This window comes from Amphiprion ocellaris, chromosome 2 (assembly GCF_022539595.1).
Source record: "Amphiprion ocellaris isolate individual 3 ecotype Okinawa chromosome 2, ASM2253959v1, whole genome shotgun sequence".
NCBI classification, from domain to species: Eukaryota; Metazoa; Chordata; class Actinopteri; family Pomacentridae; genus Amphiprion; species Amphiprion ocellaris.
Window position 1 is genome coordinate 8,125,522 of NC_072767.1, and position 15,767 is coordinate 8,141,288.

Sequence of the window (15,767 nt, forward strand, 5' to 3'; positions counted from 1 at the left end):
CTGTGACAAAAATGCGCTCTGAGACCTGGTGAATGTGTGAAATGTTTGTGTAACTCCCCAGATTTTATATGCAAAAAGACTGACCGATGTATCTTCTCTGGTTTCAAATATACCGCCAATCAAAAATCAAAATGCAAATCATAATGCCGGTGCTGTGCTTGGTTCTAAAGGGTTAAGGGTAGACATAAAGGTCATACATTAAAATCATAGAAATAAAATGTAAAAGTGCATTAAAAGTCAAGAAAACAGATTGAGCATCGAAGAGAAAGCTGCAGTAAGACAATCTGGTTTTTAGGCCTGATTGAAAAGAGTCGACAGTTTGAGCAGAACACCTTTTAACAAGTGTTGTTTTTTTTTTGTAGGAATGCCTGATGAAGGAGGAATGTTTGTTTAAGTTTTTTTTTTATTCCGACAGAAATCAGCGGGAATAAAGCTTTGGGCAGCATCGCGACTCAGGATCAGAAGTTGGAGATTCAAGCCTACGCCGACAAACTGGCCATCATTAAGGAGGTGCTTGCGCGCAGGCACATGAAGGTGGCCTTTTTTGGCAGGTAAAAGCGTCAGCACACACCAGAATTTTACCGTCTCGTGAGAAGAATATTACCTCTAACACCTTTCTGATGTGAAACTGCCCTTTCATTAAGAGCATTAAGTTGCTTCTTGTGGTGTGCAAAGTGCCGTAGTCACACCCTGTTATACAAATAATAAAAAATAAAGGCAGCTGTGTTTTCACTTTCATTTTCTTTGTAGCCAGTGGAGTCATTTTCTATTTTTAAACTGATGATAATTAAACCATGTTGCACTTTACACCATGCAAAGGAAAAACTTTAACTCCGAAACAAATTAGAAAAACTGAAATGCCCTTAATAATTATGCATAGTTAGTCTGCATTCATACTTTTACTGTTGTGTTACTAAGGCTGTCATTAGTGGCTTTTCTGTTGTGTTTCTTTAACTGTTAAAGTAAAGAAGAACATCACCCCTAAGTACTGTTTATTTGTTCTTATGTAGTAGAGAGTAATTTATCATACCAGAAGATTATTTGACTCTGTGGCTGATGTGTGACTGTTTTGTCTGTTCGTAGGACCAGTAATGGTAAAAGCACCGTGATCAACGCCATGCTGAGGGATCGTGTGCTGCCCAGCGGTATTGGCCACACCACCAACTGCTTCCTGAGCGTGGAGGGAACCGACGAAGACAAAGCCTACCTCAAGACGGAGGGCTCTGACGAGGAGAAGAGCATCAAGGTAAAAGATGTTTTTATGTGCTTTTGGGTCACACTGTTGTTTGTTATGAATAGGGATAGATCGATTATTGTGGCCGATATTTTGCATTTTTCTGATTATCGGTATCTGTATTTTTATTGACTTATTGGTAAATTCAATGCCCCTCTCTGTCTGTTGTCACTCTGTGGAATCAGAAATGTTTCTCAAGCAGCAAAAACTCAACAAGAACCAGGAAGTTAGCTTCTCTCACAGCGGCTAAGGCTACGCTAATTTCTAGTAGCTAAGTTAGAAGTCGGATTAAATTGAAACAGAGTCTGGAAAACAATAATTAATAATAATGCTTTAAGATCTGGACCTTAGTTGACAATAAACGTGATAAAACAGAGACGTATTAAGAAAATAGAAAAGAACATCGAGACAAACTGATCAATCTCAGTGGATTCACATCAACAGAGGAGATCATTTAATCACTAATATTTCTATTTTACGTATTCAGTTATAGTCACCCTTATTAATTCAATTCAATTTTTTCAATTCAATTTTATTTATATAGCGCCAATTACAGTCAAATTGTCTCGAGACGCTTTACAGAACCCATATGCCTGACCCCCAGAGCAAGCCTTAAGGTGACAGTGGCAGGAAAACACCCTTTTAACAGGGAAAAAAACCTTGAGCAGAACCCAGCTCTAATGTGGGGGGACCCATCTGCTGCTGGCCGGGCAGGTTGAGAGGGACAGAAGAAGTAGAGAGGTAGAGATAGAGGGGTAGAGGTAGAGGGGTAGAGATGGAGGGGTAGAGGTACAGATAGAGGGATACAGATAGAGGGATAGAGGTAGACGGGAAGAGGTAGAGGGATAGAGATGAGGGGTAGAGGTAGAGGGATAGAGATAGAGGGGTAGAGGTAGAGATAGAGAGGTAGAGATAGAGGGATAGAGGTAGAGATAGAGAGGTGGGGGGTGGGACACTATAAAGAAGTAGTTATGAATGACAGGTTCTCTGCCATCACATGCTGTTAAAACATTATATAAAATGTATATCGGCTCAAATATTGGTTACCAACCTTTTTTGATTAGCAATAATCAGTATCGACCTTGAAAAATCCATCTCTAGCTTATTGTAACATGCACTATATGCTCAGAAATATGTGTACGGCAATGGATTTCTGGTGTGGAAACTGATTTTAGCTCAAACACTATTTATTTTAATACTGTGGCATTAAAATTAAAACACTAGAAGACTTCCAGCTCTGTAGCAGCATTTTTCAAATTATTTCCCAATTGCAGGTCAACAGAGCAAGAAATTTTGAATGCAGCATTTCTAAATATTTACAGATACTTCTGTCTGGCTTGGAGGCGTCTCATCTGCAGTTTTTCTTGGTCTGCATCAGCCTGAGATTTTAATTCAAGACTTGGCTAATCATTCTCCAGAGTCTTGGCAGCTGTTCTCTGGTTTTTAGACGCATCTCTCACTAGTCTCTCTAACAGTCTTCTTCTGTACTGTGTGACTCTTGATAATAATTCTCACCTGGAAACCTGATTTCTGTAGCTTGGTGTCCAAATACTTTAGTCCGTATGGTGTATATTTACAATTAATGTTCAGTTTTATGTTGAGGAGCAGCTTGTTTGACAGACTACCTTACACTCCTTCTTTCAGAGTAACTACAATCCTGCCCTGCTCACTAATCAGACCATCTGTTGCTTTGCTTGTTGTTTGGCAGGAATGCGACCGATGTACTTGGAGGTTTTCACTGTTGTTGTTTTAGTTTTTTGTTACTTCAAATATGTGACATGGTTGAGGGAACCAGCTGATTCATGTTGATGTAGAACGGAGCTTCTCTCTGCACTTCTACAGGGAGCATTAGTGTTTAATAAACAGTGTTTTCTGAATTAGGTTTTATTCACAAGTTGAAAAGTTACAGAAAGTAATGTGAAAAAAAGAGCAGTAGAAGCAAAGAACACACTTGAACTGTGTGCCGTTTGCATCTTTTCACCTGCTGAGTGTGTTCTGGCAGAGAAAATGATTCTGAACTGATTTTTGGACTCATATTAACTTAATACCAACAATTTTTGCACCTTTTATTGTAAATACTAACAGTTTTTGCACCTTTTATTGTAAACCCCAACAGTTTTTGCACCAAATACCAACAATTTTTGCACCTTTTTTTTTTGTAAATCCCAACAACTTTTGTTCTCTTCAAGTTCAGGTCACAGAAAGTCGACAAACCCAGAACATGTGACCTGGGTGAAGGCTATCCGAACCTGCTGTGTATGAACTGAGGCAGCACAGCAGGATGTTTACTGCAGTGACCGGTGTCTGAAATGAAAGCCTGACGTGGGAGACGTGTCTCTGAATGCCACGAGTTCAACAGCATGAATGTTCAGCTTAATCAGTTTTCATCTCTTATGTGGCGCTGCCTTGGAGTGTCAGAAATAATGTTGATTTTCTAATTCCTGATGCCGTTTTTACTCTTGAATTATTTATAATTTTTTTATTGAAAGTGAAACAGTTCAATGGAGAATCCTATGTGCTTCTTGAGAATGTGAAATAAACAGAAAAACTAAGCAGAGTAGGTCCTCGGTTTACGACGTCCTCGACCTATAGCGTTTCGTGGTTACGTCGCCATCTCCCTTAAATTTATTAAGAAAGTCTTGTTCCATCATTCCAACGTATGCCATTTGCGACGTTAAAATAAATTATTCTCTTTTTTTAATCTATCTTTTATTTTTACTGTACAGTGATTTTATGTCCTAGACTATGATTTTACCGCTGTGTTAGTGTAGGTGAGTGACATAGGTATTTATGTACATATGTGAGTTCCGACTTGAGGTGAAAATTGCGTTATGTCGCGCCGTAGGAACAAAATTCAGACCTAAGTCGAGGGCCCCGTGTAGTGTTCTGAAGAAAGCTTTTTTTAATTAAAAATATAATAAAAGAAGTAGAGAGGTAGAGATAGAGGGGTAGAGGTAGAGGGGTAGAGATGGAGGGGTAGAGGTAGAGATAGAGGGATACAGATAGAGGGATAGAGGTAGAGGGGAAGAGGTAGAGATAGAGAGGTGGGGGGTGGGACACTATAAAGAAGTAGTTATGAATGACGGGTTCTCTGCCATCACATGCTGTTAAAACATTATATAAAATGTATATCGGCTCAAATATTGGTTACCAACCTTTTTTGATTAGCAATAATCAGTATCGACCTTGAAAAATCCATCTCTAGCTTATTGTAACATGCACTATATGCTCAGAAATATGTGTACGGCAATGGATTTCTGGTGTGGAAACTGATTTTAGCTCAAACACTATTTATTTTAATACTGTGGCATTAAAATTAAAACACTAGAAGACTTCCAGCTCTGTAGCAGCATTTTTCAAATTATTTCCCAATTGCAGGTCAACAGAGCAAGAAATTTTGAATGCAGCATTTCTAAATATTTACAGATACTTCTGTCTGGCTTGGAGGCGTCTCATCTGCAGTTTTTCTTGGTCTGCATCAGCCTGAGATTTTAATTCAAGACTTGGCTAATCATTCTCCAGAGTCTTGGCAGCTGTTCTCTGGTTTTTAGACGCATCTCTCACTAGTCTCTCTAACAGTCTTCTTCTGTACTGTGTGACTCTTGATAATAATTCTCACCTGGAAACCTGATTTCTGTAGCTTGGTGTCCAAATACTTTAGTCCGTATGGTGTATATTTACAATTAATGTTCAGTTTTATGTTGAGGAGCAGCTTGTTTGACAGACTACCTTACACTCCTTCTTTCAGAGTAACTACAATCCTGCCCTGCTCACTAATCAGACCATCTGTTGCTTTGCTTGTTGTTTGGCAGGAATGCGACCGATGGACTTGGAGGTTTTCACTGTTGTTGTTTTAGTTTTTTGTTACTTCAAATATGTGACATGGTTGAGGGAACCAGCTGATTCATGTTGATGTAGAACGGAGCTTCTCTCTGCACTTCTACAGGGAGCATTAGTGTTTAATAAACAGTGTTTTCTGAATTAGGTTTTATTCACAAGTTGAAAAGTTACAGAAAGTAATGTGAAAAAAGAGCAGTAGAAGCAAAGAACACACTTGAACTGTGTGCCGTTTGCATCTTTTCACCTGCTGAGTGTGTTCTGGCAGAGAAAATGATTCTGAACTGATTTTTGGACTCATATTAACTTAATACCAACAATTTTTGCACCTTTTATTGTAAATACCAACAATTTTTGCACCTTTTATTGTAAATACTAACAGTTTTTGCACCTTTTATTGTAAACCCCAACAGTTTTTGCACCAAATACCAACAATTTTTGCACCTTTTTTTTTTTGTAAATCCCAACAACTTTTGTTCTCTTCAAGTTCAGGTCACAGAAAGTCGACAAACCCAGAACATGTGACCTGGGTGAAGACTATCCGAACCTGCTGTGTATGAACTGAGGCAGCACAGCAGGATGTTTACTGCAGTGACCGGTGTCTGAAATGAAAGCCTGACGTGGGAGACGTGTCTCTGAATGCCACGAGTTCAACAGCATGAATGTTCAGCTTAATCAGTTTTCATCTCTTATGTGGCGCTGCCTTGGAGTGTCAGAAATAATGTTGATTTTCTAATTCCTGATGCCGTTTTTACTCTTGAATTATTTATAATTTTTTTATTGAAAGTGAAACAGTTCAATGGAGAATCCTATGTGCTTCTTGAGAATGTGAAATAAACAGAAAAACTAAGCAGAGTAGGTCCTCGGTTTACGACGTCCTCGACCTATAGCGTTTCGTGGTTACGTCGCCATCTCCCTTAAATTTATTAAGAAAGTCTTGTTCCATCATTCCAACGTATGCCATTTGCGACGTTAAAATAAATTATTCTCTTTTTTTAATCTATCTTTTATTTTTACTGTACAGTGATTTTATGTCCTAGACTATGATTTTACCGCTGTGTTAGTGTAGGTGAGTGACATAGGTATTTATGTACATATGTGAGTTCCGACTTGAGGTGAAAATTGCGTTATGTCGCGCCGTAGGAACAAAATTCAGACCTAAGTCGAGGGCCCCGTGTAGTGTTCTGAAGAAAGCTTTTTTTAATTAAAAATATAATAAATAAGGAAAGCACTCATGGAGCACAGTACTCTGCCAAGGCTGCTCAGTCGTTGTATGATTTCCGATGGCTGAAATCTTTAAAAAATTTGTGCTAAAAATCACGGCAGCATAGAATGTGTCCATTTAATATAGATGAACCCACTAACAAAATAACCTTGCGTTGAGCACAGGCGTGTGTTATGCATGTGTACGTTATGTAGTATAGTTCGTATAGTAATGTCCGACTGAGGGACACGTTGGGCGAATTCACAAGACAAATACCGATCGCTCGACATCGTCCGACAGGAGGGGGGGTGGGGGGTGAATATTCGGATCTCAAAATTAATTACCGGATACCACCGTCAGGACCGAATATTCGGATATTGAGGTCCAGCCCTAGTACGGATACCGAATCTTATGACCTAAATATGTAGCGGCGGCAGGAATTGATAGGACTCAGAAACACCCCCACAATTTAATCAGTTGTTCCTTGTATCATTTTATAGGGATAAGTCCACAGCGGTTGATTTGTAGTAGGATCACAATCATATGACGTAGTGTTCTCTTGTTGTCATAGTTACAGTGACACTGTGCCGCCATCTCACAATGTTACATAAAAGAGAAATTACCATACAGTTCTACTCATTTTTTTGTGATTAACATGTAAATCAATACTTTTTGTCAGTTTTTTTCTTGTTATTAGCTGTAATTTAACAAAACAGAGGAAAGAAATGTAAAACACGAGTAATTTTTTTTAATGGTGATGCTCTGTGTTCGATTTTTGCTTCAAATACAAGTGGTCAGTGATAAAGTGGGCTGCAAAACCAAAAAAATTGTTAAAATATGCACAAACAGAATACAATGCAATACTCGGTAAACAACTGCACAGACTATAACATGTAGCAGCTGGCCCACTTCTGTTTGCATTAAAAGGAAGTTAGTGCATGAGCATCTGTAACGTAAATGTATTTCCAACCCCTCTCCAGACTGTAAACCAGCTGGCTCATGCGCTGCACATGGATGAAAGCCTGGACGCCGGCTGTCTCGTACGGGTTTTCTGGCCGAAGACCAAGTGTGCTCTACTTCGAGACGACCTGGTGCTTGTAGACAGGTAACGAGATCCGTTAGTCACGTCTGGAAAACCTGCACAACTTTGCATTAACAGCTTTTAAAAAGTCGTCCTATAAACTAACCCACATTATTTCACATTTTGTGTATTTGACCGTTTGCCATCTCTGCTCTTTAGCCCTGGAACAGATGTTACAACACAACTGGATAGCTGGATTGACAAGTTCTGCCTGGATGCAGATGTCTTTGTGCTGGTGGCAAACTCTGAGTCCACACTCATGAACACGGTAACGAATCGCACCCACACAAAACTCATGATTGCTCCATATCCTGTGGAATTTAGGATGGGTTACATATATACATGAATTAAAGTTGCTCTATATTAGCTAAAGTTGATATTGTTAGTTAAAGTTGTTCTATATTAATTAAAGTTGCTCTACATTAGTTAATGTTGCTCTATATTAGTTAAAGTTGCTCTTAATGAGTTAAAGTTGCTCTGTATTGGTTAAAGTTGCTCAAAAATTAAAGTTGCTCAAAAATTTAAGTTGCTCTAAAGGAGTTAAAGTTGCTCAAAAATGAATTAAAGTTGCTCTAAAGGAGTTAAAGTTGCTGTAAATGAGTTAAAGTTGCTCTATATTAGTTAAAGTTGCTCCTTATTAGTTAAAATTGCTGTAAATGAGTTAAAGTTGCTCTATATTATTTAAAGTTGCTGTAAATGAGTTAAAGTTGCTCTATATTAGTTAAAGTTGCTCGATATTAAAGCTGCTCTATATTATTTAAAGTTGCTCTGAATGAGTTAAAGTTGCTGTATACTTGTTAAAGTTGCTAAACATTAGTTAAATTTGCTCTAAAATGAGTAATAATTGCTCCATACTAGTTAAAGTTGCTCCATATTAGTTAAAGTTGCTCTAAATGAGTAAAGGTTGACCTACGCTACCGTTCAAAAGTTTGGGGTCACCCAGACAATTTCATGTTTTCCATGAAAACTTCCACTTTTTTCCATGTGCTACAAAACTGCACAAGGATTTTAATCATCAATGAGTCTTTCAACACCATTAGCTAACACAATGTAGCATTAGAACACAGGAGTGATGGTTGCTGGAAATGTTCCTCTGTACCTCTATGGAGATATTCCATTAAAAATCAGCTGTTTCCAGCTACAATAGTCATTTACCACATTAACAACGTCTAGACTGGATTTGTCATTTATTTGAGTGGCCCCAAACTTTTGGATTTATCATTCATTTAATTGTATCTTCATTGAAACAACTGCTTTTCTTTCAAAAATAAGAACATTTCTAAATGACCCCAAACTTTTGAATGTTAGTGTACATAGATTTGGGATTAAATGCACCTATGCTGTCATGTGTAGTAACTAAATAACCTGAGCTGCCAAGAGGCTGGATGACTTTTAATATCAGAACTCACTGTTAAGCATTTTAACTCAGAGGAATCTTCTCTGTCCTCTGAACTGTACATGCTGCTATTGCCCGTCTTGCTGTTCTTCCTTGAGCTGATCTAATTCTGGTGCTCAGATCTATTTTTTGGCTGATAGTATCTGTACAGTGGTAAAAACATAAAATTTTTCTCGTTTTTCTTACACAAAGCTTGTTTAACTTGTTTTAAATGAACCAGTCCCTTTAACCTTAAAAAAATAACCAGTATATATATGAAAGACAGAATGATTTCTGGTTCATTCCATGTTTTCCATCATCTGTTATCACCCCAGAAAAATCAGAATCAGCTTTAATGGCCAAGTAATGTACACGACATACAAGGAATTTGGTTACGGCTGTTGGTGTCGCCCTAGGAATAAGGAAAGAGAATAATAAAATAACTATCAAAAGAAGAAGAGAAAAAATAAAATAACTTTAAAAAAAGACTAAATAATAATAAAAATACTATTAATAATAATAAAAATACTATTATTAATAATAATAATAATAATAATAATAATAATAATAATAATAATAATAATAATAATAATAATAATAATAATAATAATGATAATAATAATAATAATAATAATAATAATAATAATAATAATATAAAGTAAAATAAAAAAATATGTAATAAAATAAATAAATAATTATATTGTTATTAATAGTGGTACTAAAATAAATAAAATGAAAAATATGAAGATCTAATAAAACAAAAATAGATTAAAAAAAATAAATAAAATAAATATATATATATATATATATATATATATATATATATACATATATATATACACACACAGAGATATATATATATATATATATATATATATATATATATATATATATATATATATATATATATATATATATATATATATATATATACAGATATTTACATGTCTAGAAAAGAATATATGGACACAGTTGCGCAAAATGACAATTGCTAGAGTGAGAATATCGTGCACAAAACGGAGACTGCTGTTCTTTGTGCAAAAATAATGTACATACTGTACAATTACCGCTGCATATTGGGTTTTAAATGTCAACTCATACAGTAATTGCACCACTTTATTTGTCCTAAACAGTATTACTCCACAGAAGCAGGCAGACTGAGTTATTTGTGCTAAAGGTGCCTGTGTGGACGTTTCCTTTGCTGAGCTGATTAGAGCCGGACGGTTCGTGTTTGTGTCGAGCCACAGACAGACTCCACTCTTGTTTTTGTCCGCTCAGGCATTCATGCAATGTGAAGCCGAACACAGTCAGTCGGAGAGCTGCTTAACCCGGCTGCTCTTAAAGGGAAAGCAAACTCACAGTCCCCTCTGGGCTTTCAGATGGAAATAAAACCAGACGTTATGTAAATAATCTGAGCACGTCGAGTTGCACATAACTTGGGCATGAGTCAGTGTGATGTTGAACTGTGATTAAGTGAGCAAACCAGGAATGTTTTGAACCCTCTGAACCATCTTGTTGTTAATAAAATGAGTTGTTAAATCACACTTTTTACCTCTTCTGGGCTGTCCATGAGTCTGATTTCACAAATCTACCCCTGCACAGCTCAGCACTTAAACCAGGGGTGTCCGATTCATTTTAGTTCAGGGGCCACATTCAGCCCAATATGATCTCAAGTGGGCCGGACCAGTAAAATCACAGCATAATAACCTATAAATAACCACAACTCCTAGTGTTTCCTTTGTTTTAGTGCAAAAAAGTACATTCTGAAAATGTTCACATTTAAGGAATTATCTTTTTACAAAACATCATGAACAAACTGAAATTTCTGAAGAAAAATAAATTAAAGGCAATATTATGCCTCAGTTTATCATTTACACATTACAACTTCCACATCACAGAGTGTCTACAAAGGAACACAACATTTAGTCACAGGTATCTGGAACTGAACAATACAGTATTTTACTTTATGATCAAAGCGACAAAAGTCAGACAAAAAGAAGACAAAAAACAAAACAAAAACAAGACAAAATATTACAAAAATGAGACACAAAATGACAAAAAAGAGACACAAAAGGACAAAAAATAAGACAAACAAAACAAAAAGAGATTAAAAAGTTACAAAGCAGCAAAGTCTGGACAAACAACAAAAGCTATGATACAAACCATACAAAAAACTGCGAATAAAACAAAACACAAAATGACAAAAACATGAGATGACAAAAAAAAGACAAAAAACAACAAAAACAAGACAAAATATTACAAAAATGAGACACAAAAGAACAATGAGCAATCTAGTATTTTACTTTATGATCATGTCTAGGTCTAGAAATTATTTTACATGTGTAGTTTTACATATTTACAATTTGCAGTTAATGTCTTCTCTCAGACACTTTATAAAGTCGTCCTATGGGCCAGATTGGACCCTCTGGCGGACCGATTTTGATCCGTGGGCCGCATGTTTGACACCCCTGACTTAAACCATCACCTGCAAATATCTCCGAATCAAATAAGGACCCGAGGGGACTCGTGATTAACTCATCGCTCATTTCAAAGAGCGTTATTTTTACTCCTGCTGTTGAGCAATCCTCTAATGATAGACTGTAGCTTAAAATATCAAACACAGCATCAACAGGCTCATGAATTTCTTTATTTACACCCAGTCAGTTTATGACAAGGACCTGTAAGGCCACCAGGGAATCACACAAAGAGGGATAATTACAGGTTCAGTTAGCTAACTGTTTAAAACTGACTGTGTTCCCCCAAAGTTTGTCCAACTTATTTCAAATTTAAAATAAATTAATGAGACTTTAGAGCAGGAGTGTCAAACATGCAAGTGAAATAATGGATTGTTCATTGTTCTTTTGTCATTTTGTGTCTCGCTTTTGTAATATTTTGTCTTGTTTTTGTATTTTTTTTGCCTGATTTTTGTCTTTTGTCTCATGTTTTTGTCGTTTTGTCTTTTCCTTTTTCTCGCTTATGTTGGCTATTTTTTGTCGTTTTGTTTCCCGCTTTTGTCATTTTTTTGTTTTTATCATTTATGTAATTCTCTCATTTTTGTCCATTTTTTGTCGCTTTGTAACTTTTTTGCCAATTTTTTTTGTCTCTGCTTTGTTTCGTGTCGTTTGTCTCGTTTTTGTCATTTTGTTTCTTATTTCTGTAATATTTTGTCTTCTTTTTGTTGGTTTTTTTTGTCTGACGTTTGTCATTTTGATCATAAAATAAAATACTATATCATTCAGTTCCAGATACCTGTGACTAAATGTTTTGTACTTTTGTAGACCCTCCGTGATCTGTAGGTTTTAATGTGTAAATGATAAACTGAGGCATGATGTTGTTGAAACTGCATTTTTTTTTGCGCTAAGACAAAGGAAAAATTTGGAGTTGTGGTTATTTATAGGTTATTTTGCTGTGATTTTACTGGTCACTGGGGATCAAATTGGGCTGAACGTTTGACCTGAACTAAAAAGAGTTTGACACCTCTGCTTTAGAGATTTATTAGACTCTAACAGTCTTATAAAAGGTATAGAAACATAAATTCTGGTCATTTTTAACAGCTTTTGGATGACTACTGACTGATTTGTCTTGGTAATATTCGCTGTAGTAGATGTTTAAAATCCTGCAGGACAAATTTGATCTCACCAGCTGCTCAGTCACTTCCAGTTTATTTAAGAATCTACAGTTATTTTACCCATTGCACAACTTTTGTGGGACTTGGTGGAGGACTTTGATGTGAAGCGGCTCAATCATCACTGACTTTTCCTTGTTTTTCGTCCTTCCATTTTAGGAAAAGCACTTTTTCCACAAAGTAAATGAACGTCTGTCGAAGCCGAACATCTTCATCCTGAACAATCGCTGGGACGCCTCAGCGAATGAGCCAGAATACATGGATGATGTGAGTTAAACGCCTGTAGCTTTTGTCTTGTGTCTGAACGTTTTAATGTTGCAGAACGTGTGTCGTCATTTTAACCACAAAAAAATGAAACATTGTCTGCAAGACTGAAACAAAACTGGATTTTTTTTTTTGTCATTTGCAAAGAAAATTTTCTTTTAGAAGATTGTTTTCAGCCTTGTATTCATTATTATTGATTTTAAAAGTGCTTCTTATTCTGAGTTTACAAAAAATAGCACTACCTGAGAATGCAATGCTTCTTTTCCCAGGTGAGGAAGCAGCACACAGACCGATGTGTGAACTTCCTGGTGGAGGAGCTGAAAGTTGTGGATCGCGAGCAGGCACCCAACCGTATTTTCTTCGTTTCTGCAAAAGAGGTGCTCAACTCCAGAATGCAACGTGCACAGGGCATGCCAGAAACAGGTGAGCAAACAGAATACAGGTGGCCGATGCTGTATCTGAGTGGAGGACGGACAACATGGATGCAGGCGACCCAGAATCTGCAAAGTTTCATAGATATTTTTGGGTATTTTTCTTCCAATTAGAAAGTCAATGGAGGCTTTAAAGAGTGTGCATGCTACAGAGGATAAAAATGAAGCATTACTAATGTTAAATTAAAAGTGTAGAGTTTCGTTTCTGCTCTTCATTTCATGTGATTATTTCGTCCAACAGGTGGCGCTCTGGCTGAAGGCTTCAAGGAGAGACTGAAGGAGTTCCAGAGCTTTGAGAGGAGGTTTGAGGTTCGTGTGTTTAGAAGAAAATAAAGCAATCATTTCAAAATAAATTTAGATAGACGCTGACAAACTTAGGATGAGGTTTAGTCAAATGAAGCCTCAAACTGGAGGTTGGTAAAGATTTCAGCCGCTGTAGCTGGTTTATCAACCGACTGCTGCTGCTACTGAGAAGAACTGTAGCGAAAAGGAAAGTCAGTAATATGAGAAATGAAGTTAATTCATTCAGAGCTGCAGATGCAAACAGCGGCTGCTTTGTCAGGCCGTGAACCAGAGCTCACTATATCGTTTCGGTTACACAATCTACTTTCAGATTCCTGCTAAAAGTGTTTGTGCGTGTTTCTCAGAGTGTGTGATGGAGGTTATTGTCCAGTCCTTCTCCTAACAGTAACAGCTGACCCCAGCAGTCGACTGCTTGACTTACCGTTTGAGATTTTGCCACCGAACGTTTAATTTTAAACCCGGCGTCATCAGACTCTGTCAGACCAATCACTGTGCCTTTTCATCAACCTGCGTCTTCATTGCTGAAATCTAGATTCACTTGGGTGAGGGCATCCGAGCGTTTTCATTCCACTTTAGTTTTGTTCTGTCTTTGTGATCACTGAGTTTCCTGTTTCTGTGTTTTGTTGAAATGTTTTTTCTTGTTACTAAGAGGAACTGAACTGTGTCTGTCCTGAGAGGAAATAATCGTCAGACTTAATTCAGAAAAAGTCAGTCCACTGTGATCACAGCAAGTGCAAACTAGAACAAAAGTGTCGTACACTACCGTTCAAAAGTTTGGGGTCACTTAGAAATGTCCTAATTTTTTCAACAATGAAAACATCTATGCATCTGTGTTCTAATGCTACATTGTGTTAACTAATGGTGTTGAAAGGCTAATTGATGATTAGAAAACCCTTGTGCAATTATGTTAGCACATGAATAAAAGTGGGAGTTTTCACAGAAAACATGACATTGCCTGGGTGACTCCAAACTTTTATACGGTAGTGTATGAAATATGATCCTTAAGAACCACAAGTGGATCCAAAACATGCCACACTGTCCCTTATGGTCGAGTCCGAAATGCCCTCTTTTTAAAAAGTTCAGATCCGGGATGGTTTACTGATATCAGGAGAAGTAACACCGACAGAGTAGCAGTTCCTGCCAGTATCAGTTCTGAGGATTCTCTCTGATCTTCGTATATATATTCTGTAGTTGGGAGAAGGTCAGGTTTAGATTACAGACCAATATGAAGACAACTCGTCTGCTTAGTGACATCAGAATGGACAATATTTAACTGTGACCAGAGCAGAGAGTCCAGCCACATCTTCCTCCTGCAGCCTGTATGAAGATAATTTAGGATGATGTCCGCTATCAGCTGGAAGGAAATTAGAGACAGAGTAATTTTTCCTTCACAATCCCTGAGAACAACAACCAGTGGTTCCAAAACATGCCAGACTGTCCCCTATGGCCAAGTTCGAAACACCTACTTTTTAAAAAGGTTGGATCCAGGATAAATACCCGATCACTGCTGTAACTCGCCTTTGAGGCAGTCAGCTGGCATTAACAATTAAATCCAAATTAATTCATAGTTTTACAGATTAACAGAACCTCATCAAACTCAGACATGGCAGTTTGCAAAAATGAAATTTGCACCTGCCATTCGTCGTTCTGTTGAGATCCTGACGCCAGTTCGTTGTGAAAGTTCAGCAATGTTGAGATATCAGGAGAAGTGACACCGACAGAGCAGCAGTACATGTAAGCAATGCCAGCATCAGTCCGGAGGATTCTCTGATCTTTTGGTATATATTGTAGCTTGGAGAAGGTCAGATTTGGATTACAGACCAATATGGAGACAACTCATCTGCTTAGTCACGTCAGAATAGATAATATCTAACCGTGACCAGACCAGAGAGTCCTGGCATATCTTCCTCCTACAGTCTGCCTGAAGATAATTTAGGCAAAAAAGATGAAGGTCATGTACATCAGGAAATGTATTATAGATTAGCTGTAGTACCTGTTTACCTCTTAGCCTCTTACCGTAAATCTTTAATTCCTTGAGCATTTAATGGATGTTTTTGTAGAGTCAAAGCTTTAGCTCTAAATTTGTCAGTTTAATCTGCATGATTACTAATACTGTAGAGTGTTAGCCCTAATATTTGCATTAGTTGGGTTAAGTTGTGTAATTTATAATGCTGTGGGATCTTAGCTAAATTATCTCCACAATTGATAACACTGTAAAGTCGCAGCCTTTTGTAGGGCAGTTCCACGCTGGCAAGCAGAGAGCATATTTAATATACACTGTAGGATTTTAGCCACAATAATTACATTAGTTAGGTTAATTTGTAAAAACGGGAAAGACTAATTTTCCCTTCAAAACATCTCAGAACAAGTGGATCCAAAGCATGCCAGGAAAATGCCAAAAAAAAGACTCTCC

At 37.2% G+C, this 15,767-nt stretch overlaps 1 protein-coding gene across 1 annotated transcript in view; it reads left to right on the plus strand.

Moving 5' to 3' along the window:
* The window catches only part of mfn1b (mitofusin 1b), a 31,581-nt gene that overhangs the window by 1,624 nt on the left and 14,190 nt on the right, over window positions 1-15,767 (plus strand). The window contains exons 3-9 of the mRNA XM_023266328.3: window positions 416-551; window positions 1,084-1,246; window positions 7,256-7,380; window positions 7,516-7,624; window positions 12,516-12,623; window positions 12,890-13,043; window positions 13,293-13,360. Of these exons, the coding sequence (XP_023122096.2) occupies window positions 416-551; window positions 1,084-1,246; window positions 7,256-7,380; window positions 7,516-7,624; window positions 12,516-12,623; window positions 12,890-13,043; window positions 13,293-13,360 (863 nt within the window). The remainder of the gene's footprint in view (window positions 1-415; window positions 552-1,083; window positions 1,247-7,255; window positions 7,381-7,515; window positions 7,625-12,515; window positions 12,624-12,889; window positions 13,044-13,292; window positions 13,361-15,767) is intronic.